This window comes from Corylus avellana, chromosome ca9 (genome assembly GCF_901000735.1).
Source record: "Corylus avellana chromosome ca9, CavTom2PMs-1.0".
In the NCBI taxonomy this organism is placed as follows: domain Eukaryota; kingdom Viridiplantae; phylum Streptophyta; class Magnoliopsida; order Fagales; family Betulaceae; genus Corylus; species Corylus avellana.
This window is the reverse complement of record NC_081549.1, coordinates 7,001,481-7,021,045: the sequence shown is the minus strand read 5'-3', so window position 1 is coordinate 7,021,045 and position 19,565 is coordinate 7,001,481. Positions and strand designations below refer to the sequence as shown.

Genomic DNA, 19,565 nt, shown 5'->3' with positions numbered 1-19,565 from the left:
CTACAAATATAACAAATGCAATATTGATTCTAAAATAAATAACTAAATAATTGAAATACAAATAAACACATGTTTATCTCTAATTTAAAAATATTAATAACAAAACTAATCTTAAATAAAATCTAATCTCTAACTTTACTTCCAACCACCTCCAAATCGACCTCCTTGGCCACAAGATAGTTTAGCCAGTCAAACAACCACTCATGCTAATTCCTATCCTTTCATTTTTTTTTTTTTTAAAAATTATTATTATTATTATCAGTGAAAAATATATTTGACGGTAGAAGTGCTAGATTTTTTATTAGTTCTCAAATAATGTATCACTGTCTCATCACCTTATTCCTATATTTACTAAAACAATATAATATATGAAATGACGACATATCATATCATTGAGAAATAAAATTAATTTTTTATATAACTTGCGAATCTAAAACGAAATTAAAAAATTAAAATTAAAGAGTTTAACCTAATTAATTAAATGGATCGGATTGATAAAAGCCGACTGATATCTAACACAAATCTCCCTAACCCAACACGCAAATCACCCCCAGTTAATGGTTAGAGTCGTTAGACTTGTATAGAGGAGTCTTTGGTGAAGTAAATATCCCAATATTTTCTGCCCACGCTTGATTGCCAATTGACTGTCTCAGCAGTCAGATGAGATAGATGCCCTCACGTACCCTTGTCTTCAAGTGCTTTCACAAAATAAACACACTTATTTTTTATTTTTTATTTATTTTTCATATACAAATACAACCCCTCCTCCCACTCCGCCCACCCTGTTGCGTTCAACATCCAACTCCATTGTTATAGGAACCCAAATAAACCCAAGAACCCGTCAAAACCTCCATTGAAGCCAACAAGATCCAGTTCCCTCCGCCGTAATCCTCGCCACTTGGCCCGACCCTTTAGGCTTTTCGTGTAGAACCTGAACCTTGACAGAAGGGTTTTTTGTGTCACTCTGTTTTCGTCTCATGGAGGCTCTGCTTCCGTTTCCCACTCTCTGAAAATTTTTTTTTTTGGTGGAAGGGGGTGTTCTTCTTTCCCAGGATCCTTGGGCAAGGGACTGATCGATTTGCTGATCTCCAGCTTTCGTTCTCTCCCTCGTTCAGGATCCAAAGAAAGAATTTTTTCTTTTTTCTTTTTCTTTTTTTGTTTTAATACGCGGTTTTTGATTCTCTGGTTAATTTCCAAGCCTAATTGAGATTCTCATCCTCTGTTCTGAAAAGAAATCGGGATTTTCGAGAATCGTTAAGGTTTTATGATTCAGAGATTTATCTTTATTTTTCTAATGCCAAGAAAAGAATTCCGAAGCCCATTTCAAAACCCACCCAATTCTGCCATTGAACCAAAAAACCAAGATCCCACCCCATTTTTTCCTTCCAAATTCTTGAACCCATTTCCTAATTTTCCGTTCTGACCCCATTGGTAACCAACCAAACCAAATAATGTCCAGCCAGACTATCGGCTGGCGCCGGCAACCGCTCCTGACAAACCAAGCCTCGTCGGGGAGCTGCCGGTTCGCCGAGGTCGCTGGCGGCACCGCTGCGGAGTGCGCGGCCGTGTGCTGCTGCTGCCCCTGCGGGCTCGTGAATCTGCTGTACCTGGCCATCTACAAGGTCCCGTCGACTCTTTGGCGGCGCGCGCTGAGGAGGAACCGCAGGAAGAAGCTGGTCAAGAAGGGCCTGTTTCCGCCGCGGCGCCGCCAGTTTTCGTGCGGGTGCGACGAGACCGAGATACAGATTCACCCTGTTGTGGCGGAGAACGGCTTGTCGTCGGAGATTAAGCCGGCCCAGAAGGAGGAGTCGGAGAGGGAGGCGATGGAGCTGGAGAAGGAGATGTGGCAGAGGTTTTGCAGTACTGGGTTTTGGAGAAGTCCTTCCCAGAGGGAGTCCGAGTCCCCCCAACGGTAAAAAACGAAAAAGACTGTAAAAAAAAAAAATAATAATAATAATATCTATATTAATAAAAAAAAAAAAAAAAATTGCGTATCACATGATTGGCCCCTCTCCTTGGCCCTTGCAGTTACTTTCACTGATCACAGTTGGCGTACTTTATTTATTTTTCATTGAAGTTTTGGTTTTGGGTGTATGTATGTACATGACATGAGGGAGGTGTAATGTGGTGGATGTGATCATGTGTCAAGTAGGCATGCAAATGCATGTGTGGATGGTTGTAATGTATGCATGACTTGGGAATGTTTTGTACATTGCAAAAGGTTATGGTTTATTTAATGCAGATGGACTTTACTATTGGTTTGAATTGGCCACTCATGGGAGATCCTCTAGTAGAGCTGTCTCATTGACTTTTGTGTTAGGTATTCTATGAGGGATAAGATGCACCGTCATTAGCTTAATAAATTTTGAACTTTCGGGTCACCTATTTGAGCATGTAGGTCTAATACGAGCCATTTTATATCAATTGTCCAAATTATTAGTTGTTACGAATCTCGATCCATTATAAGAATGGGTTTGGGTAATTAATGTGAGATAATGCATATATAACCCACATGGTCAAATAAATTTTGGGTTCTTTGACCACTTATCCGAGCATGCGAGTCTCTAATAAGCTTTTTAAAATTAGTGACTCCAATAGCTAGTTATGTCTTTGAATGGGTTTTGATGCAACGTGGTGTAGTAAGAAGCTAAATATAAACATACTAAACTTTGCAATTCTTTTTTAAATCTTAAAAGATAATTGAAAAAAATTGAGAAAAACTCTCTCAATAATGTTTTTTATTGATAAAACTAAAGAATAACATCTATTCGAAAGTCATACCATCTTTCTTAAATAGAAGATAGAGACAACAACCATAATAGAAGAATTATAAATTTAGTTTTAATTAAAATGATCACAAACTCGCTTGAGCAAATTGTTGCGTGAGTGTTGACCATAGTTTTTGTCCCGCGATTGTTGCAATCTTGTTCAACCATTCGCCAAGCGAACTTTATGTTTGCCTATTGTCTCGCTCAAGCAACCATTGAGCGAGACTCTTATCGCAATTTCATTTGAGCGACCCTCGAGCGAGAGTCAAGTGAACTATGGAGTACTTGCATAATCGCACATACCCCCTCATGATACATTCTTCCTCTACTCAAATCTCTTCATAAAGCCACGAGCAATCTAATCTATATCATTCTTCTCGAGTTAGAGAGAATTTTCCCTTAAAATTACATCATGAACTAGGTGCTTGACATTGAAAACATAGAATGTTCATAAATGACTTGGATGTTTCAACCTGTAGTCATTAAGATTAATCTTCTCAATCATTTTCAATGGCTTAAGATTCTTTGCAGCTAGCTTGTTATATTCCCCTATAAGAAACACAGCTCATACAAAGTATCCCACTACTCTAGAAGCTAGGGATGCAACATTAAAAGAAAAATTACAAAACTAGCCTTAATTAAAATAATCGCAAACTCGGTCAACCAAAGTTTGTGTCCAGCGGTTAGTCCAATTTTGCTTACACAAACTTTCTATTTGTCTCTCGTAGGATCTTGCCCGAGCAACCATCAGATTGACGACATTCAAATGAACTCTCGGGTACTCATAAAATCGCAAGTACCCATTTCTGAGTCATTCTTTCTCCGCTCAAACCTCTACATGAGATGGTCTACATAAATTTTTAAGTGTTAAGGGCTTGAAACTGGTGATTAGATTTAGATTGGATGAGATCTCTTAGTATCAAAGATTAGATTATGAATAGATTGAAAGAAAATTAAGAAAGATGACAGATTGACACCGTTTGGGCCATATGAGATTTGATACTGACTTTGTGTTCAAACACTTGATTAATTTGAAATTATGAAGTTCATGGTTTAAAAGTGAGAACTTCAGTTTAATAATAATATTTATTATTATTGCTGCTATTATTACGATCATATTGAAAAAATCAATGCAAAAAAGGTTATCTAGAAAAGAATTTTTATTTTTTATTTTTTATTTTTTCTAAATTTCCTCAGCAAATCAATGGTTTGGTGGGGTTACAACAACATGATAAAGCTTTCTCGTGACCACAAAAGGAAAATTTTACCATTAAGGGTGGTGGTTCAATGGCTTAAGAAAATCTCTAAAGTGGTTAAACATGTACTAGGGTGTTGGTTCGAATCTCCGTAATGAAAAATTCATGCATATGGCTGATTAGTATTAGCCACCTTGGTTCCCATTGATGCCCTGGTGGGGCTGAGTCAAACTATGGTTCGGTCGAACTTGAGGGAACGCCTGTAGTTCCCAACATCTAGGCCCTTCCTGTGTGGCTCCTAGTGAATAAGTGCTACAATGGTCACACTCAGGTAGAATAATCACAATTGATCTCTCCGGTCTACCATTTTTTGATAAAAAAAGAAAAAGAAAGAAAAAGCAGGAAAATATTGCTTGTAAGCCGAAAGGTTATATGATATTGATAGTTACCTTCTGATTATGGCATCACTATGGGCCTATGGCTTCTTTTGTTTGAAAATATGGGCACTATCTAAAACAAGTGGAATCACATGCATGCTCCCAAAAAAATCTACCTTTTACTGTAGACTTTAATTTTATTTTTGGTCCAATATTTATTGTATGTACTCCTAGTAGTCGAGGCTTAGAGTATATTTGGGGTTTTTTTGAAAAATAGAGTTTTTAAGATAAAAGTTTTATTTTTAAGCTTTTGTCAAAAATATGTTTTGATCATTTTTAGAGTAAAAAAGTCAAATAAGTACTTTAAAAATTTTTTACCAAACACGTCAGCTTTTGTTTAGCATAATTTTTTAAATATTAAAATTACTTTTTAAATTTTTTAACGCAATTCCAAATAAGCCATGACTGCAATAACTTTTATCAGGGTCACTTTCCAATCTTCACCATGTTAGCCCTAGGTGGCTTAGAACTCAACTCAAGTTTGTTAAAAAAACAAAAAAAAAGGTTTGTGTTTGCTTGTGGGGTTCCTGCCCTTGGGGAGGGGTCCTCTTCCCCGTTTGCCATTTGGTTCCTGCTATTGATTGCTAAGGTACAAAAGTTTCATGAAAAAGGCAAGGGCAGTGACTTAATGATGGGTATCACCTCAAACACAATTTGGAGCACAAAAACCAACTTTATTGGTAGACTAGTAATTACAGGGACCCTTGTCTCAAATAAATGCATTTTTCAATTTGTTTTCATCAAATAGATTTGGGATGAAATGATTTCAAGCCAATTTAAGTATAATAATATATAAACGAAAACATTTGGATGGATGTGTGTGGTAAACACATGAGAGCATGCTAATGAATGGCATACATAATACTACAAAGACATAGGATACTCTATTGTAGGTGATGGCACATGGAATAGGAAAATGCTTGGGATATTATAATTTTTACTGTCATTTTTATACAAATTAATGTGACAGTCTGTTTGAAAATAAACATGTAGTAAAAAATATAATACCCTTAATAAAAGCAATTTCGGAAAAATAATGAGGCCGATGAAAAGTAATAAGAAAACAAAAGAAATGGGTCTCTTGCCTTAGTGGGAAGACGATATTCAAAAAGGATGGAGATATCAGTCTCTTAAGAAAAATGGAAGTTGCTGCATGTGACTTTTTAGAGTAATGCTACAAGTCACTCTTGTGTCATTCTAATGATGATGAAATTTTTAAAAATACTATTGAGCTTGTGATTGGTCAATATTAGATTTTAATCAAATTGTGATGTTAAAAGCTACTTCATTTTTTAGGGACACAAAGAGTGACATAAGAACTTATAGAATTACTCGACTTTTTGAGGGTTTTTGTTTTCTTTTTTTTTAAAAAGAAGATTTTTCCTAGTATGCTTTTCCAAGCCAGCAACATTTATGATATAAAAACTATTCATGGAGTGTAATGTTAATATTCCATGCCAATTTAACTACACTCTCACAAGCCTTATAATCTCGTTAATATTTCATTATTAATTACTATTAAAGCAAACAAACTTAGAAGAGCCGAAAGATGTACCTCTAATAGGACCTATGTAAAAAAAAAAAAAAAAAAAAAAAAAAAAAAAAAGAGCCGAAAGAGAAGAAAAAGAAAAGATCCACTAAAATAGAATAATTCCATTATGCTTCTATTTTTATTAGGAAAACCTCACAAAGGGTGAAAGTTGCTGGTTTTAGATCAGATTCCAAAATCAATTTAGGGCCCAATTTGTACTAAAATTCTTTCTTATAAATTAAGAATACTCTTACTTCTCCCACTCATCACTTGACATCTTTTATCCACTCAAAGGGAAAAGACCCGATCAACTTTTGGACCTTTAAGCTCTCATCTGTTGACTGTTGCTAATTCAAACCACTCTTCTGAATTACCACAAAAAAAAAAAAAAAAAAACAACCCCTCTTTTGGATTTTTTTAGTGTTAAATGTCGTTTTAGTATATGTGATAACGGTCATTATTAAATGATCGCTTCAGTTTCAAAAGATATCATAGGTGATATCTATTGTTAGTCCAAATACTCACTTCGTACTTCCATTTTTTTTTTTTTAACGGAAATTCACATCACATCACTTACAATATTTTATTATGTGTACCTTCTAAATTAATTTTTTTAGTCCCCAAAAAGATTTCCTTCATCCTTAAAATTTAGTTCAAACATATATGAGAAATATTCATGTGTACCATGCCTCTATATATACATAAAGATCTCGAAAATATTCACAAAAAGAAAAAGAAAAAAAAAAAAAATATATATATATATATATATATATCCACACACACGTGTGTGTGTGAAAAATGTTAAGGTTACAACACAAATCCAACTTATGGCCAACTTCTCTCCTACGTGTCATCTAAAAAAAAAATTGTGATAAAGGATTTTGGAATTCTGAAAATTTGGAAAAAAAATACAATTTGTTTGGTTTAAAATTCAATTTTTTTTTACACGTAAAAGAGAAGTTGGCCATGAGTTGGGTTTGTGTTGTGTCCGTATCAAACCTATATATATATTCCTTTGGCAGCATTAGACAATGCTGCAATCTTCTCAATCTTGCATACAAACATAAAGCAACCAATTGTCGTAAATCTCTTTGCTTCTCACACTTTCTTCTTGCTTGATTTTTCATCTAAATCTACTTTTACCCCTGCAAGTTTAACATCCATTAGCACTTAAAAACATGACCAACAGCAATGGCATTCTTATGTACACATCAAATAAGCTCTTCCAAATGCATGGTTAGAGCATTATTAAGATTAAAAAAAAAAAAATGATGGCAGCACTATAGGTCCTATTAGAGGTACATCATTCTCGATAACAACATTCAGAGGGTCATAGGTTAACTTTATGATAAATGGTAACCTCTTAGCATCTTGTACTCTAAAAGATTTTGCTAAATTTTATGTCCACACGCATTTTTTATAGATTCTAAGGATCTTGCATAGAACTAAAACTTCATGTCCACGAACATTTCGGCAAAAATTTACAATTCAAGCTTGTTTGGCATCCAAGCTAGTAGGTGTTTTTGTTGCAACAGCTTCAAATTTTTAACACCATAATGAAGCAACAAGAGAAAGAACTATATGCTTAAGAGTTTATCCATCATAAGGGCTTAGAAAAGGTGACCACACTTAGACATGCTCACCTTTTGCAAGACTATATAAGCCACCAAAAATCCACAGTCCACATGCTTTGTTGACAAGGGTTTTTACTAGGGCTGGCAATTTTGACACGACTCGCGAACCTGACACGAATATGACACGAAAAAACAGGTATTGGATTTGGCCTTATTGGGTTCGAGTGTTAATCGGGTCTACCTGTTTAAGACTCGGTTAATTTCGTGTCTGGCGAGTCAACCTGCCAGACACGGTTACTATTCGGGACTGGTAGGTACCCATTAGACCCGGTTTAAAAAAAAAAAAAAAAAATAGTCAAAAAATGAGCATATTTGTAGTGTTTCATAATTCATATCTTTGATTACATGGGATGGATCATGGATCTTTCAAGACTTCAAGTAGACAACATCGGGCATAATGGCACATGGGAACCTAATTTGTAATGAATCTAATGATGATATAGTTTTGAGTTTTGTTTATTTTTTCTTTATTATTTTGTTTTTGTTAGCTTTTTTTTTATTTTATTGTTATTATCTTTTTCTTTATTGCTTTCCATATTCATTTCATATATGTGTGTGTGTGGTCATCATAACAAAGGAGTCTCCTTAAAGAGAAACTAAAATCATTATTGCATTACATGGAATTATGGAAATGGACTATCTAATATTCTAATATGTATAGAGTTGAAAATTGCTAATTTTGTGAATGTTTTACTAACAATTGTATTGGTATTTATGTATTATTATTACAAATTTTTTTTAAAAAAAATTTAGGGTTTAGGGTTTTTAGCAAGTTGGGCCAGGCCAGGTCGGGTTACCTGTTAAGAGATCGGGTCGTGTCTACCTGATATGACCTGGTTATTATAAAATGGGTCGTGTCGGGTTATCCGACTATTTTCGTGTCATAATCGTGTCAAACCCGATTACCCGTTTAGTCAAATGGGTCGTGTTCATGTATAGGCTAATCGTGTAACGAGTACTCGCGGGTCGTAATCAAGTCGTGTCAGGTACCTGTTTTGCCAGCCCTAGTTTCTACCTATCAATTGATTATAGTAATAGAGATCTACAATCCTTCCTCTAGCTAAGGACTTCCCTAATTTCATCCGAGAAAGATTGAAAATAATAGCCGTCGAAAATTCTTAGCACAAGGTTCATTGGAATTAAGTCTTCCTTCAATTGACCACATGTGTTTTTGATCCTATACAACATGGAAGGGGGCAAGCAAACCTCAAAGGACAATTCTAGAACACAGCTTTGGCCTTATGAACTTGGAGATGGTTCAGTCAATTGTCGGATGGTTGAAATTCTGCTTTTGAGAAGAAAGGTACTTATTAGCTTATGTGCAAAGAAGCCTATCATTAGGCTTAAGGTGACTTCTATTCACCAATTCCAAGTTGATGCAAGATTCACTTTCGATCTTTTGTTGGAAATCCATCATTAGGCTTGAAAAATAACGTGGACTTTGTGTCAGATATTGTTTGAGGGATTTGAGCAGGATACACATATGCTTTAGAGAGCGGAGACAAAGGGGTAGTAATTTGCTACTATACAGGCTGGCCAAAGTGGTTTTGAAGGATGAATTTAACTGATACATTGCTGTACGTAGTATATCTTTTGAAACTAATTTCTCAAGTTCGTTCTCTCTCGTGTTCTTTCTTTCTTGCAGTGCTTTGTCTCGCCTTTCTCTTTCTGCTCTGTGTAAACACTCTCAGAAAGAAGAAAGACCGAGCAAAAAGCAGAAGACGGAAGAATATGTGGAAGAGAAGGAAGAGGAGTGGTGAAATTTGTGAAGGGGAAGAGCTCTATTTATAGGAAAAACCCAAATACTATTATACCTTACATTTACAATTCTACCCGCATTTTACTATTCCACCTACCAATACTATTATACCTATCATTAACTATTCTACATTACATTTACAATTCTGCCCTCGTTTTATTATACCAATAATATTATACCTACCATTAACTATTCTACCTACCAATACTATTATACCTACCATTAATTATTCTACCTTCCCTTACTATTCTACCTACCAATACTATTCTTCCTACCATTTACTATCATATTATTTCATCAATTACCATTCTCTAATTACCACTCTCTGTAACACCATAAATTTTCTAAGAATTAAAATCATTAGCTAAAATAAATATTAAAGTAACATCATCATTAAAATAATCTATTTAAATAATTTTAAAAATTTTGGGGCCCTACAAATTTCATGGGACTTACCTAACGATCACTACAACTACAATTAGATTCCGTGGAAAGAAAAGATGTTAGAAGAGAAAACGAAAGGTTCTTCAGACTTGCAGGATGAGTTGAGGGCTTCGAAGTTTAATGTTACACACTATGAGATGATGTGTACCATGTTGTGTAAAGGTGTTCGGGAAGTAAAAAAGTGCTCTGAAAAATATAATACTGCCTACTGAAATCTTGAGATACTGTGATCTTGAGATTTAATAATAATAATAATAACAACAACAACAATAATTGTAATAAAAAATGCAAACTTAGATTTAGTTAAATGGTACCAAAAAATAAAATAAAATAAAAGTTGTTTCACCTTAAATGTCTTATATGTGAAGGATTGTATAGTAATTTATATATACACAACAAATACATAGAAAAACCAAAAAACTGAATAATAGGCCATCAAATGTCGTAAGTTAACTTACAAAAAAATTCACAAACAGTAAGAGTTTCTATCAAATGCTAGTATACCTCACAAGCATGACTGAATGGCGTATTCCGCAAAAATCATATATCTATTTGCAACACCATATAACAATAAACATTAAGAATATCCAATGAGATTTGACATAGTTATCTTAAATTTGAGTGAAAATAAAAGAAGAAGAAAAAATATTTTTTAAAAAAATCAAGAAATAAATACAATTAATAGATATCATTACCGAAGCATTAAACAATTAGATATCATTATTGAACAAGTATTGTATCAAAATCAACAGAAAGTATAAACCCCAAAAAGCAATTACTCTCTCCACTATCAATAACACTCAGAAAAATTCATCAAATAGAAAAATCAGCCCACTTACTACAAACTTTGCTATAATCCAATAAACGGCTTTTGTCTGCTTGGTGCCTCATCCACAATGTTACCTCAACCAATAAACATAGAATGATTTTCTAGTTATGATAATTGGAGTCAAAGACCATAGCTCCTCTATTGAAAGAATTTCAATGAAAACAACTCATTTACCGAGAGATATCATTATGCATCATTATGCTTATTCTTAATGTTTCTAACATATCACCTATCATTGATAATCAAAAATTTCTAACTCGTTTCCCTTCCTGGCCTAACAGAAAGTCATTATGCTTATTCTTAATGTTTCTAACATATCACTTATCATTGATAATCAAAAATTTCTAACTCGTTTCCCTTCCTGGCCTAACAGAAAGTAAGAAACGAAGGAGAAATGAAGAAGAGAATTAGGAAGAAGATAAAATTGGAAATACTTGGATGAGAAATATAATACTACCTACTCTGCCTAGCGAGATCTCAAGATACTGAGATCTTGAGATTTAATAATAATAAAAAAAAAAATTAATCAATGCGAAGTTACATTTAGTTAAATGGTACCAATATATATATAAACTGAAACCCTTTTAGAAGTGTCTTAAAATTGTGACATGTGGCGTAAATCCATATTTTTTAGTTAGTGAACTGGTCCTTAAATAAAATTGAACCGTTCCTTTATTATATATTAATATGTTTAGTTAAAAGCCCATATAAAGAATCAAGAGTCTCAATCCACGATTGAGGCCATCCATGACATGGATAGCAGGTTTATTGATAGGCAAGCTGTTAAAGTGGCTACGTTCAACACTCGAGATTGGGATCGAAAAAACAGTGATTTGTCAAGGGATAATGTACAACAGTCAAAGAGAAAAAGTAGAGAAATTTCTTGAGACTCACCTTACGATCACTACAACTACAATCAGATTCCTTGGAAAAAAAAGATGTTAGAAGAGAAAATGAAAGTTGCTTCAGACTTCCAGATGAGTTGACGGCTACACACAGAGATTATGTGTACCATGTTGTGTAAAGGTGTTCAGCAAGTAAAAAAGTGCTTTGAAAAACTTAATAGAAAAGAATAAAAACTCCAGACTCTTGTGGACTCAGTAAGCTCGAAAATTGATGTCGATGATTTTCGTGCTCCAGGTGGCGGTGTGGTTTTGGCTCTGAGAGGAAGTGCTTCTAATGATGGTTATGGCTCCTCTAGAAGAGGAGAATGTGGTTATAGGTCCAATATTTGGCCCAGTTAGCAAGAATCTTGTACAGTTTGGATTTTGTACGCGTACATTGGTTTGACCAATGTGTTAGATGGATAGACCTACCTTAACTTAAAATCCCAGTGGTGAATTCAATATAATAGTATCATATTGCCATAGAAGCCTTCTACATGAACACAAGATTCCAAGTTTGAACACAAAGCACCACACAAAGATCCATGATACAGAATAATAGTGTAATACATTTTTTGGCGTAGAAACTTGAAATTGCGAGACAAAAATTAATAAACAAGACTATTGCGATTAATATTTCAAGTCCATCCAAATAGCTAATAATTATGATTACCCATACATTCAAAATAAGACTAGTATAAACTTCGATATTAGACTACCAAATGAATAAAATTTAGCATATCAGTTGAGTCAAAGAATACAGGAAAAAAAAAAAACTATAATCCATTACTTTATCTATATTCAGCCAATCAACACCATATTTAAATATTTCAGAAAAAAAAAAACAATCTAACATCTAGAAACTTTGCAGAAATTTCAGGAAGTTACTCATTAAGAGATTGCTCAATATTTTCATGCAATGATACATTTCATTAAATGAAAAAAGAAAAAGTTTATTTTATATATATATATATATATATGAGATTTTCAACGAAATATTGTTGTAATAAGTTTTTTGGCGTAGAAACTTGAAATTGTGAGACAGACCATTTGGAGTTATTACTTTTGCAGAGTCTCAATCCAAGATTGAGGCCATCAGTGACATGGATGGCCAGGTCTATTGATGGGCAAGATGTTAAAGTAGCTACATTCAACACTCGAGATCGGGATCGGGAAAACAATGATTTGTCAAGAGATAATGTACAACATCAAAGAGAAAAAGTAGAAAAATTTCACTGGACTCACCTATGATCACTACAACTACAATCAGATTCATTAGAAAGAAAAGATGTTAGAAGAGAAAACGAAAGTTTCTTCGGACTTGCAGGATGAGTTAAGGGTTTCGAAGTTTCGTGCTGCACACTATGAGATGATGTGTACCATGCTGTGTAAAGGTGTTTGGGAAGTAAAAAAGATTCGTGCTACACACTATGAGCTTACCAGGCTGTGTAAGCTCGAAAATTGATGTCAATGATTTTGGTGCTACTTTCTAATTTTAGTATAGAATTAGAAAGTAGATGACCTTTTAAGATTAGGTGTTTTAGGACTTTCCTTGTCAAATTATAGTCATTTTATGGTTATTTACTAATTAGGACCTGACAACAATGCTAAATATCCCACTGCTTGGGCTCAACTCGATCAAATGGGGGGGTTTTGTCAATGAGAATAACTTTTCAAATCCAATGGGAGTCCAATGCTGATAAAGCCGGTGGAGTAGTAGCAGAGGGCTCGTCAATGGGGTTTAATAGCGTTAGGCGGTGCTAGACAAAGGAGAGGACAGTGAATGGGCAGTGGTTAGGTGCTTGCCGATTGAATGTGGAAAGGAGGTTTTTATTTGTCATTGATTTGAGAAATGAGGGTTTTGAACATGCATTTTCCGCATAATATCATTTAGTGTAATGCATGTTGATATGTCTTTTTTTTATTCGAGAGCATTAAAGGTCTTGATTCATGTCAAGTCTTTACAAAAGTTATTATCAAAAACAAGAATTTCCTTATAGCCTAACGCTTTCAATATGAAGGCTTTTCTCAAGCAGACATTTATTGATTTGGTGCTTGTGGTAGAATTATTTGTACTTTGGTAGACTTTATTCAAGGCCTAGTGCAGTGAATGCCTTTTATCCACTCCTCACCATGTTAGCCACATGTGGCTTAGAACTCAACTCAAGTGGTTTTGGGTTGTGGGGTTCCTTTCCTTGGGGAGGGATACCATTTGGTCCTCTTCCCCATTTTTTCAGCTCAAGAACTAATGCACTGGACTCAGTAATTACTAGGGTGGTTGTCTCTTGCTGGTGTCTCTTGGCCTGCACAAAAGTTTCATGTCAAATGGCAAGGGCATTAACTTAATGATTTTTTTTTCTTTTTTATAGAATTTGTTATTGATTTATTGAACAGTACATATAATAGTCATATTTATGATAAGGGTTAATAAATTTTTTAGTATATCAGTTTTAAGGTTTTTCATTTTTCCTCCTAAGTTTTAAAACATACTAAACTAGTACTTCAAATTTTAGAATAAACCGAATAACCACCTCTTTTAATTTTCGTCAATGCCTTATTAATGGAAGTTCATGTGTCACTCTCATAATATGCCATGTGTCCTAAAAATAAATAATAAATCATTATAAATCATTAAAAAAATTAAACCTAAAAAAAATTTTAAAAAAAAAAATGATCTCATCCAAAAAAAAAAAAAAAAAAATTAAACCCAACGTCCCTCTGTCCTCCAGATCTCCAATACAAACACTAATCTCTCTCTTTCCTCTGTTTGGTTGTTAAGAAAATCAAGGAAAAGAATGAACCTGATGCATTTTCAAAAACCTCAAAAACACCCAAATGCTTAGTTCGTCTTTCTCCTCTTCCACTTTGCTTACCGCTGGCCTCCAGCAACCTCCATCTCTTCTAAAATCAGTGTACTACTTGCAGAACTACTTGCATCTGCTCCATTTTCAGACGCCCAAAGAGCTCCATAAAAAAATAAAAAAATAAAAAAATAAAAAAAACTAGCAAGAGAAGGGAAGAAGATTTGGGCTCCATTTTCGCATCTCTCTCCAAAGAATCCATTTTCGAAACTGGGTTTTGTGGGGACGATCTCACCAGCCATTTCGATCAAATCCAAGCCCATGATTGTGCGCCGTTAACAGATCACCGGCTGAATTTCGGGCTTCTTTTTCTTTTTGGGTTTCCACGATTTTCTTAGTTTTAATGGGTTGATCGGAATTTAGGGAAAAATTAGTCAGCGATTAGCAGATTCATTCAAGTTTTTGGTTGCTGGGAATTTGTTGATTTCCTCTTCAGCATCTTCACTCTGCTGGTCGGAACTGTGACGAGGCTTCTTTTTCATTTGTGCTGAATTCTGTTTGGTTGCTGAGAAAATTGAGCAAAAGAACTGAAACGATGCGTTTCGACCTTGTTTAGTTTTCAATTTTTTGTTGTGTTGCTAATGAGAGGTGATCTTTGTGATTTTGCTGTTTCGTTGCTAATAAAATTGATCAAATAAATGGAAATGAGGTTTCGGAATTATGTAGCTCTGGAATTTGGGTTCTTGTTGTAGTCTGCTTGCTTGCTCAGAAAATGGAGTGAGAGTCTGAGAGATGGGATTTTCATCTGAGAGAGGGAATTTTTTTTTTTTTAGGTTTAATTTTTTAATTTTTTAATTTTTATTTTTAGGACACATGGCGTATTATGAGAGTGACACGTGGACTTCCGTTATTGGAGAATTGACAGAAATTAATGGAGGTGGCTATTCGGTTTATTCCAAAATTTGAGATACTAGTTCAGTCATATTTTAAAACTTAATAAAAAAAGTGAAAAACCTTAAAATCAAAGTACCAAAAAAGTTATTAACCCTTATGATAATGTTACTTTGTATAGCTGGCACAACTTAGTGACTATAAAGTATAGTGTAATACAATATACTATATGTCAATCTGCTATATATATTAACAATTTCCATCAATTTCAAGGTAATATATAATTTCCATCAATTTCAAGGTAATATATAAGATTGGAGCAAATTTAAGTTTAAAAATAAAAACACAAAAACTTTTTTTTTTTTTTACACATGTCCGCACATGAAGGTCGGGGAGAGGAATTCAAACTAGTAACCTCTGTTTCATTAAGCGTGGTCTAAATCGATTGAGCTACCTCTTACAAACAAAACATTTGGATGGATGTGTTTGGTAAACATATGAGCACATGCTAATGGCAAAAATAGTACTACAAATACTTAGGATGCTCTGTTGTAGGTGACAGCGCATGAAATATGAAAATGAAAATCCTAATAGAATAGGATAATTGAAAAAAAAAAAAAAAAGTTCGATACTTTTAATTGAAAGCTTTTAAATTTTAGGAAGGTAGCTAGTGTCAAAACAAGTCGAAGTTGAGTTTTATAAAGTTTTTCCTAATTATTATTAAAGCAAGCAAACTTAAAAGAGCCGAAAGAGAAGAAAAAGAAGAGATCCACTAACATAGAATAATTCCATTCCATTATATGCTTTTATTGTTATTAGGAAAAACCCCCCACAAAGGGCGAAAGTTGCTGCTTTTAGGTCAGATTCCAAAATCATTTGCTTTATATTGCAGTATCAATTAGGGCCCAATTTATACTAAAATTCTTTCTTATAAAGAACACTTACTTCTCTCACTAATCACTTGACCCCTTTTAGCTAATTTGGATTATTTTTTAAGCAAATAGGTGGACATCATTGATTGGTTTTTTGATGGGATGATTAGATCATCACATTTCTTTTAGAGTAATGTTATAGTCTAGCTTTTACATTTAAGTTGATATAAAAGTTTACATGATATTTATAATCCCAGCTAGTAAAATATGGACATTAACTATTTAAATATAAATTACCATGTGACATTTATTTTAATAAAATATAAATTGTCAAATGAATTTGTAAAAAAATTACAATACTCCAAATTTTTTGCTCTCTTCAAATCCTTAGTTAAAAACTTAATTTAAGTCATATCGTCGAACCAAAGAAAGGACGAAAGAAAAACAAAAAGAAGAAAAGAAAGGATAAAAAATAATAATAATAATAATAATAATAATAATAAAGGGAGAAGGCAGGTTTGTATTTAGGGGTGGGTATCGATCAAAACGATCCGGTTTTGGCTCTTATCGGTTATTAACCGATAATTTTCGGTTAAACGGTTTCTTAACCGATACCGAACCGATAAGAATTTTAACCGAAATTATCGGTTATAACGGTACACGGTTAAACGGTTCGGTTAAACCGGTTAACCGATTATAAATCTCACATTCTTCACTATTCTCTACTTCTCTAACCCCCAAGCACTAAAAGGCAAAAATTCTTACCTGAATTGAATCTTTGATGGTAAAAGAGAGGTCTGTGAGAACAGATGGGGGTGGATGTTGCGAGAACTAGAAAGAGAACAAACAAAAAAAAAAGGGGGAAGAAACCCATTCTCCTGCAATGGTGAGAAGGAAAAGAAAGAAAAACAATGAAGAAGAAAGAGTCTGCTGTGTGGGAGGAGGAGAAAAAAAAGAAAAAAAGAAAAGAAAAGAAATATGTGGCATGGAAATTGGGAAGAGAAAGAAAATAAAGAAAAACAATGAGGAAGAAAGAGTCTGCAGTGTGGGAGGAGGAGGGAAAAAAAAGAAAGAAAAGAAAAGAAATATGTGGCGTGGGAATTGAGAAAAGAAATGGTGAGAAGGAAAAGAAAGAAAAACAGAGGAAGAAAGAGTCTATAGGGGCTTGAACCCACGACCACGAGGATTTGAGCCTTGTGCTCTAGTTCCCTGCCAACTAAACTAGACTAGTTTTATTACTAACCTTCCCCCATACCGGTTCTTATCGATTAAAACGGTTAACCGATAACAAATGGTTAACCGAACCGAACCGATAGGTACAAAATTTTTAACCGATAAGAATATCGGTTAAACGGTTACAGTTAATATTGGTTCGGTCGAAACCGGTAGACGGCCAGTTAAACGGTAACGATTAATCTGCCCACCCCTATTCGTATTCATTGTAAAGTGGGTTGTATGCCCTTTTGGGCCGAGTTGGTGGTAACTCCCATTGGCCTTGATGGCCAGAGAGCTCACACCTTTGGCCCACCGCACTCCCAAGATATCAACTGAGTACGGCACACCAAATTCATTCATTTCCACACATATACAAAGAACTCGTTTGAGATTGCGTTAGATAACTTAAAAAGTACTTTTAATACTTAAAAAGTTGTGCCAAACAAAAACTAACTTGTTTGGTTAAAATTTTCAAATGTATTTTTGGACTTGTTTATTGTAAAAATGACCAAAATGCACATTCGGCAAAAGCTTAAAAATAAAACTTTTGAAAAAAAAAAAGAAAAAAAAAAAGCTCTTTGACTCAGTTTATTTTTTTAAAACGCAATCTCAGGCATGCTCTAAGTCAACATGGGTAAGTAAGGCTAGATACTTGAGATGGTTGTGAAAGGAAAATTACCATTAATATTATTTTCTATCGGTTTAAGTTTTTTGAATAAGTAATTATTTAATATAGTATTAAAGTCAAAGATCTTATAGGTACTATCAATCCATCCTTAGATAAGCCATGTTAAAAATAATAATAATAATAAATAAATAAAATAAAATAAAATAATAAAAATAGTGGTGTAATATATCGCATTAATCGGAATGATGAGTCTATAAATAAAGAAGGGATGGCTTCCTTAGATACACTCACTTCATTCTTTTAATCTATATTTTACCAATGTACTTCCATGCCCACTTACTGGTTTCGCTGCTACTCTCGATGAGCCATCCTATCTTTTCTATTTTCCTTGCAAGTCTCTTCCACATGATGCTTAGCATGTGATTACCGTGTTAACAACATGATCATGCCCGAGCATGATACTAGAATGATAGGTTAATGCAAGTCATATTCAATTAGCTATATCATCATTGCGTGGGACTTTAGGCCTATAATTAATGATTTTGTTGCTTCAACTAAAATGTTTATGGTCTTTCATTTAATCATCTCTATTCAAAGAAAAATGGTTGAAGTGTGGAAGAAGGATGTTAGTTGAAGAAAAGGGCATGACTCTTTACCAACTTTTTGTGTACAAACTACAAACTTTTATGTGGAGTTTGAGTTCACACTAAATTTATTTATCTTGTCGAGTACACGATTGACAAATGCCACGTCACTATTTCAAAACATTACGCCATGCTAGAGAGCTCGATATTTTCTTTTGGGTCGTGCGAGAAATCCTCGTACAAAGCCCACAACAACCCAGAATTTATAAGGCCCATTTTGCTTAGACATTAGATTTTGGGCCCACCATTATGGCTTTCCTCAAATCTCGTCTTGGAATAAGTTCATCTCTCTTTGTTTTGAGTAATGATATAAGTCTTCCTAAAGTCTTTCCAAATGTGACATGGCATTTAAAATCAACATCGAATTTGAGATGATTATTATTGAATTTTGATATATTGATAATTTTAAATGTATCACATTTGAGAAGACTCAATTTTAGTGTTGACGTAGTGTGCAGTGGTTACGATCAACCTTTGGATCAGTTTTTATGAAGAAAAAAAAAATTGAGTAATGCTGCATATTACACCCTTAGGCTTCGTTTAGTTCGCGGAATGTCTAGTCCATTGGAAAAGAATTAACTACTACTAAGAATAGAAGAGTGTGGAATAGATTAGCTATTCATATTCCTTTGTTTGGTTGTAACGCTGGAATAGACTAGCTAATCATATTCTTTCATTTGGTACAATGCAATATGTTGGTGAATGAAATCATATTGTGATCAAATTGTCTAAAATACCCTTATAATACAAATACAATTTATATTATTAAGGACTTTCATTCTTTTTTTCTTTTTTTAAAACATAAACAATTTTACTATAATTTCTTTTTCTTTTTTGTTTTTAATTATATCAGGTATGTGGCCTTTTTTTTTTTTTTTTTTGCAATTACGCTACAAAATTATTTATATAAAGAAAATATAGTTGGAGAAAATAGAATCAAACTCAATCTTAAAATCAAAAAAAATATAGTTGGAGAATGTACAGAGAATCAAAAGAAATAAAAAAAAAACAGAATTAAAAAAAAAAAAAAAA

The 19,565-nt window shown here is 33.8% G+C and overlaps 1 protein-coding gene across 1 annotated transcript; it reads left to right on the top strand.

The window, feature by feature from the left end:
* Nucleotides 1-725: 725 nt before the first annotated feature.
* Nucleotides 726-2,265, top strand: LOC132192003 (uncharacterized). The gene has a single exon (XM_059607175.1). It carries the CDS (start codon nt 1,452-1,454, stop codon nt 1,914-1,916), a length of 465 nt encoding a protein of 154 aa, XP_059463158.1. The 5' UTR covers nt 726-1,451; the 3' UTR covers nt 1,917-2,265.
* Nucleotides 2,266-19,565: the final 17,300 nt, after the last annotated feature.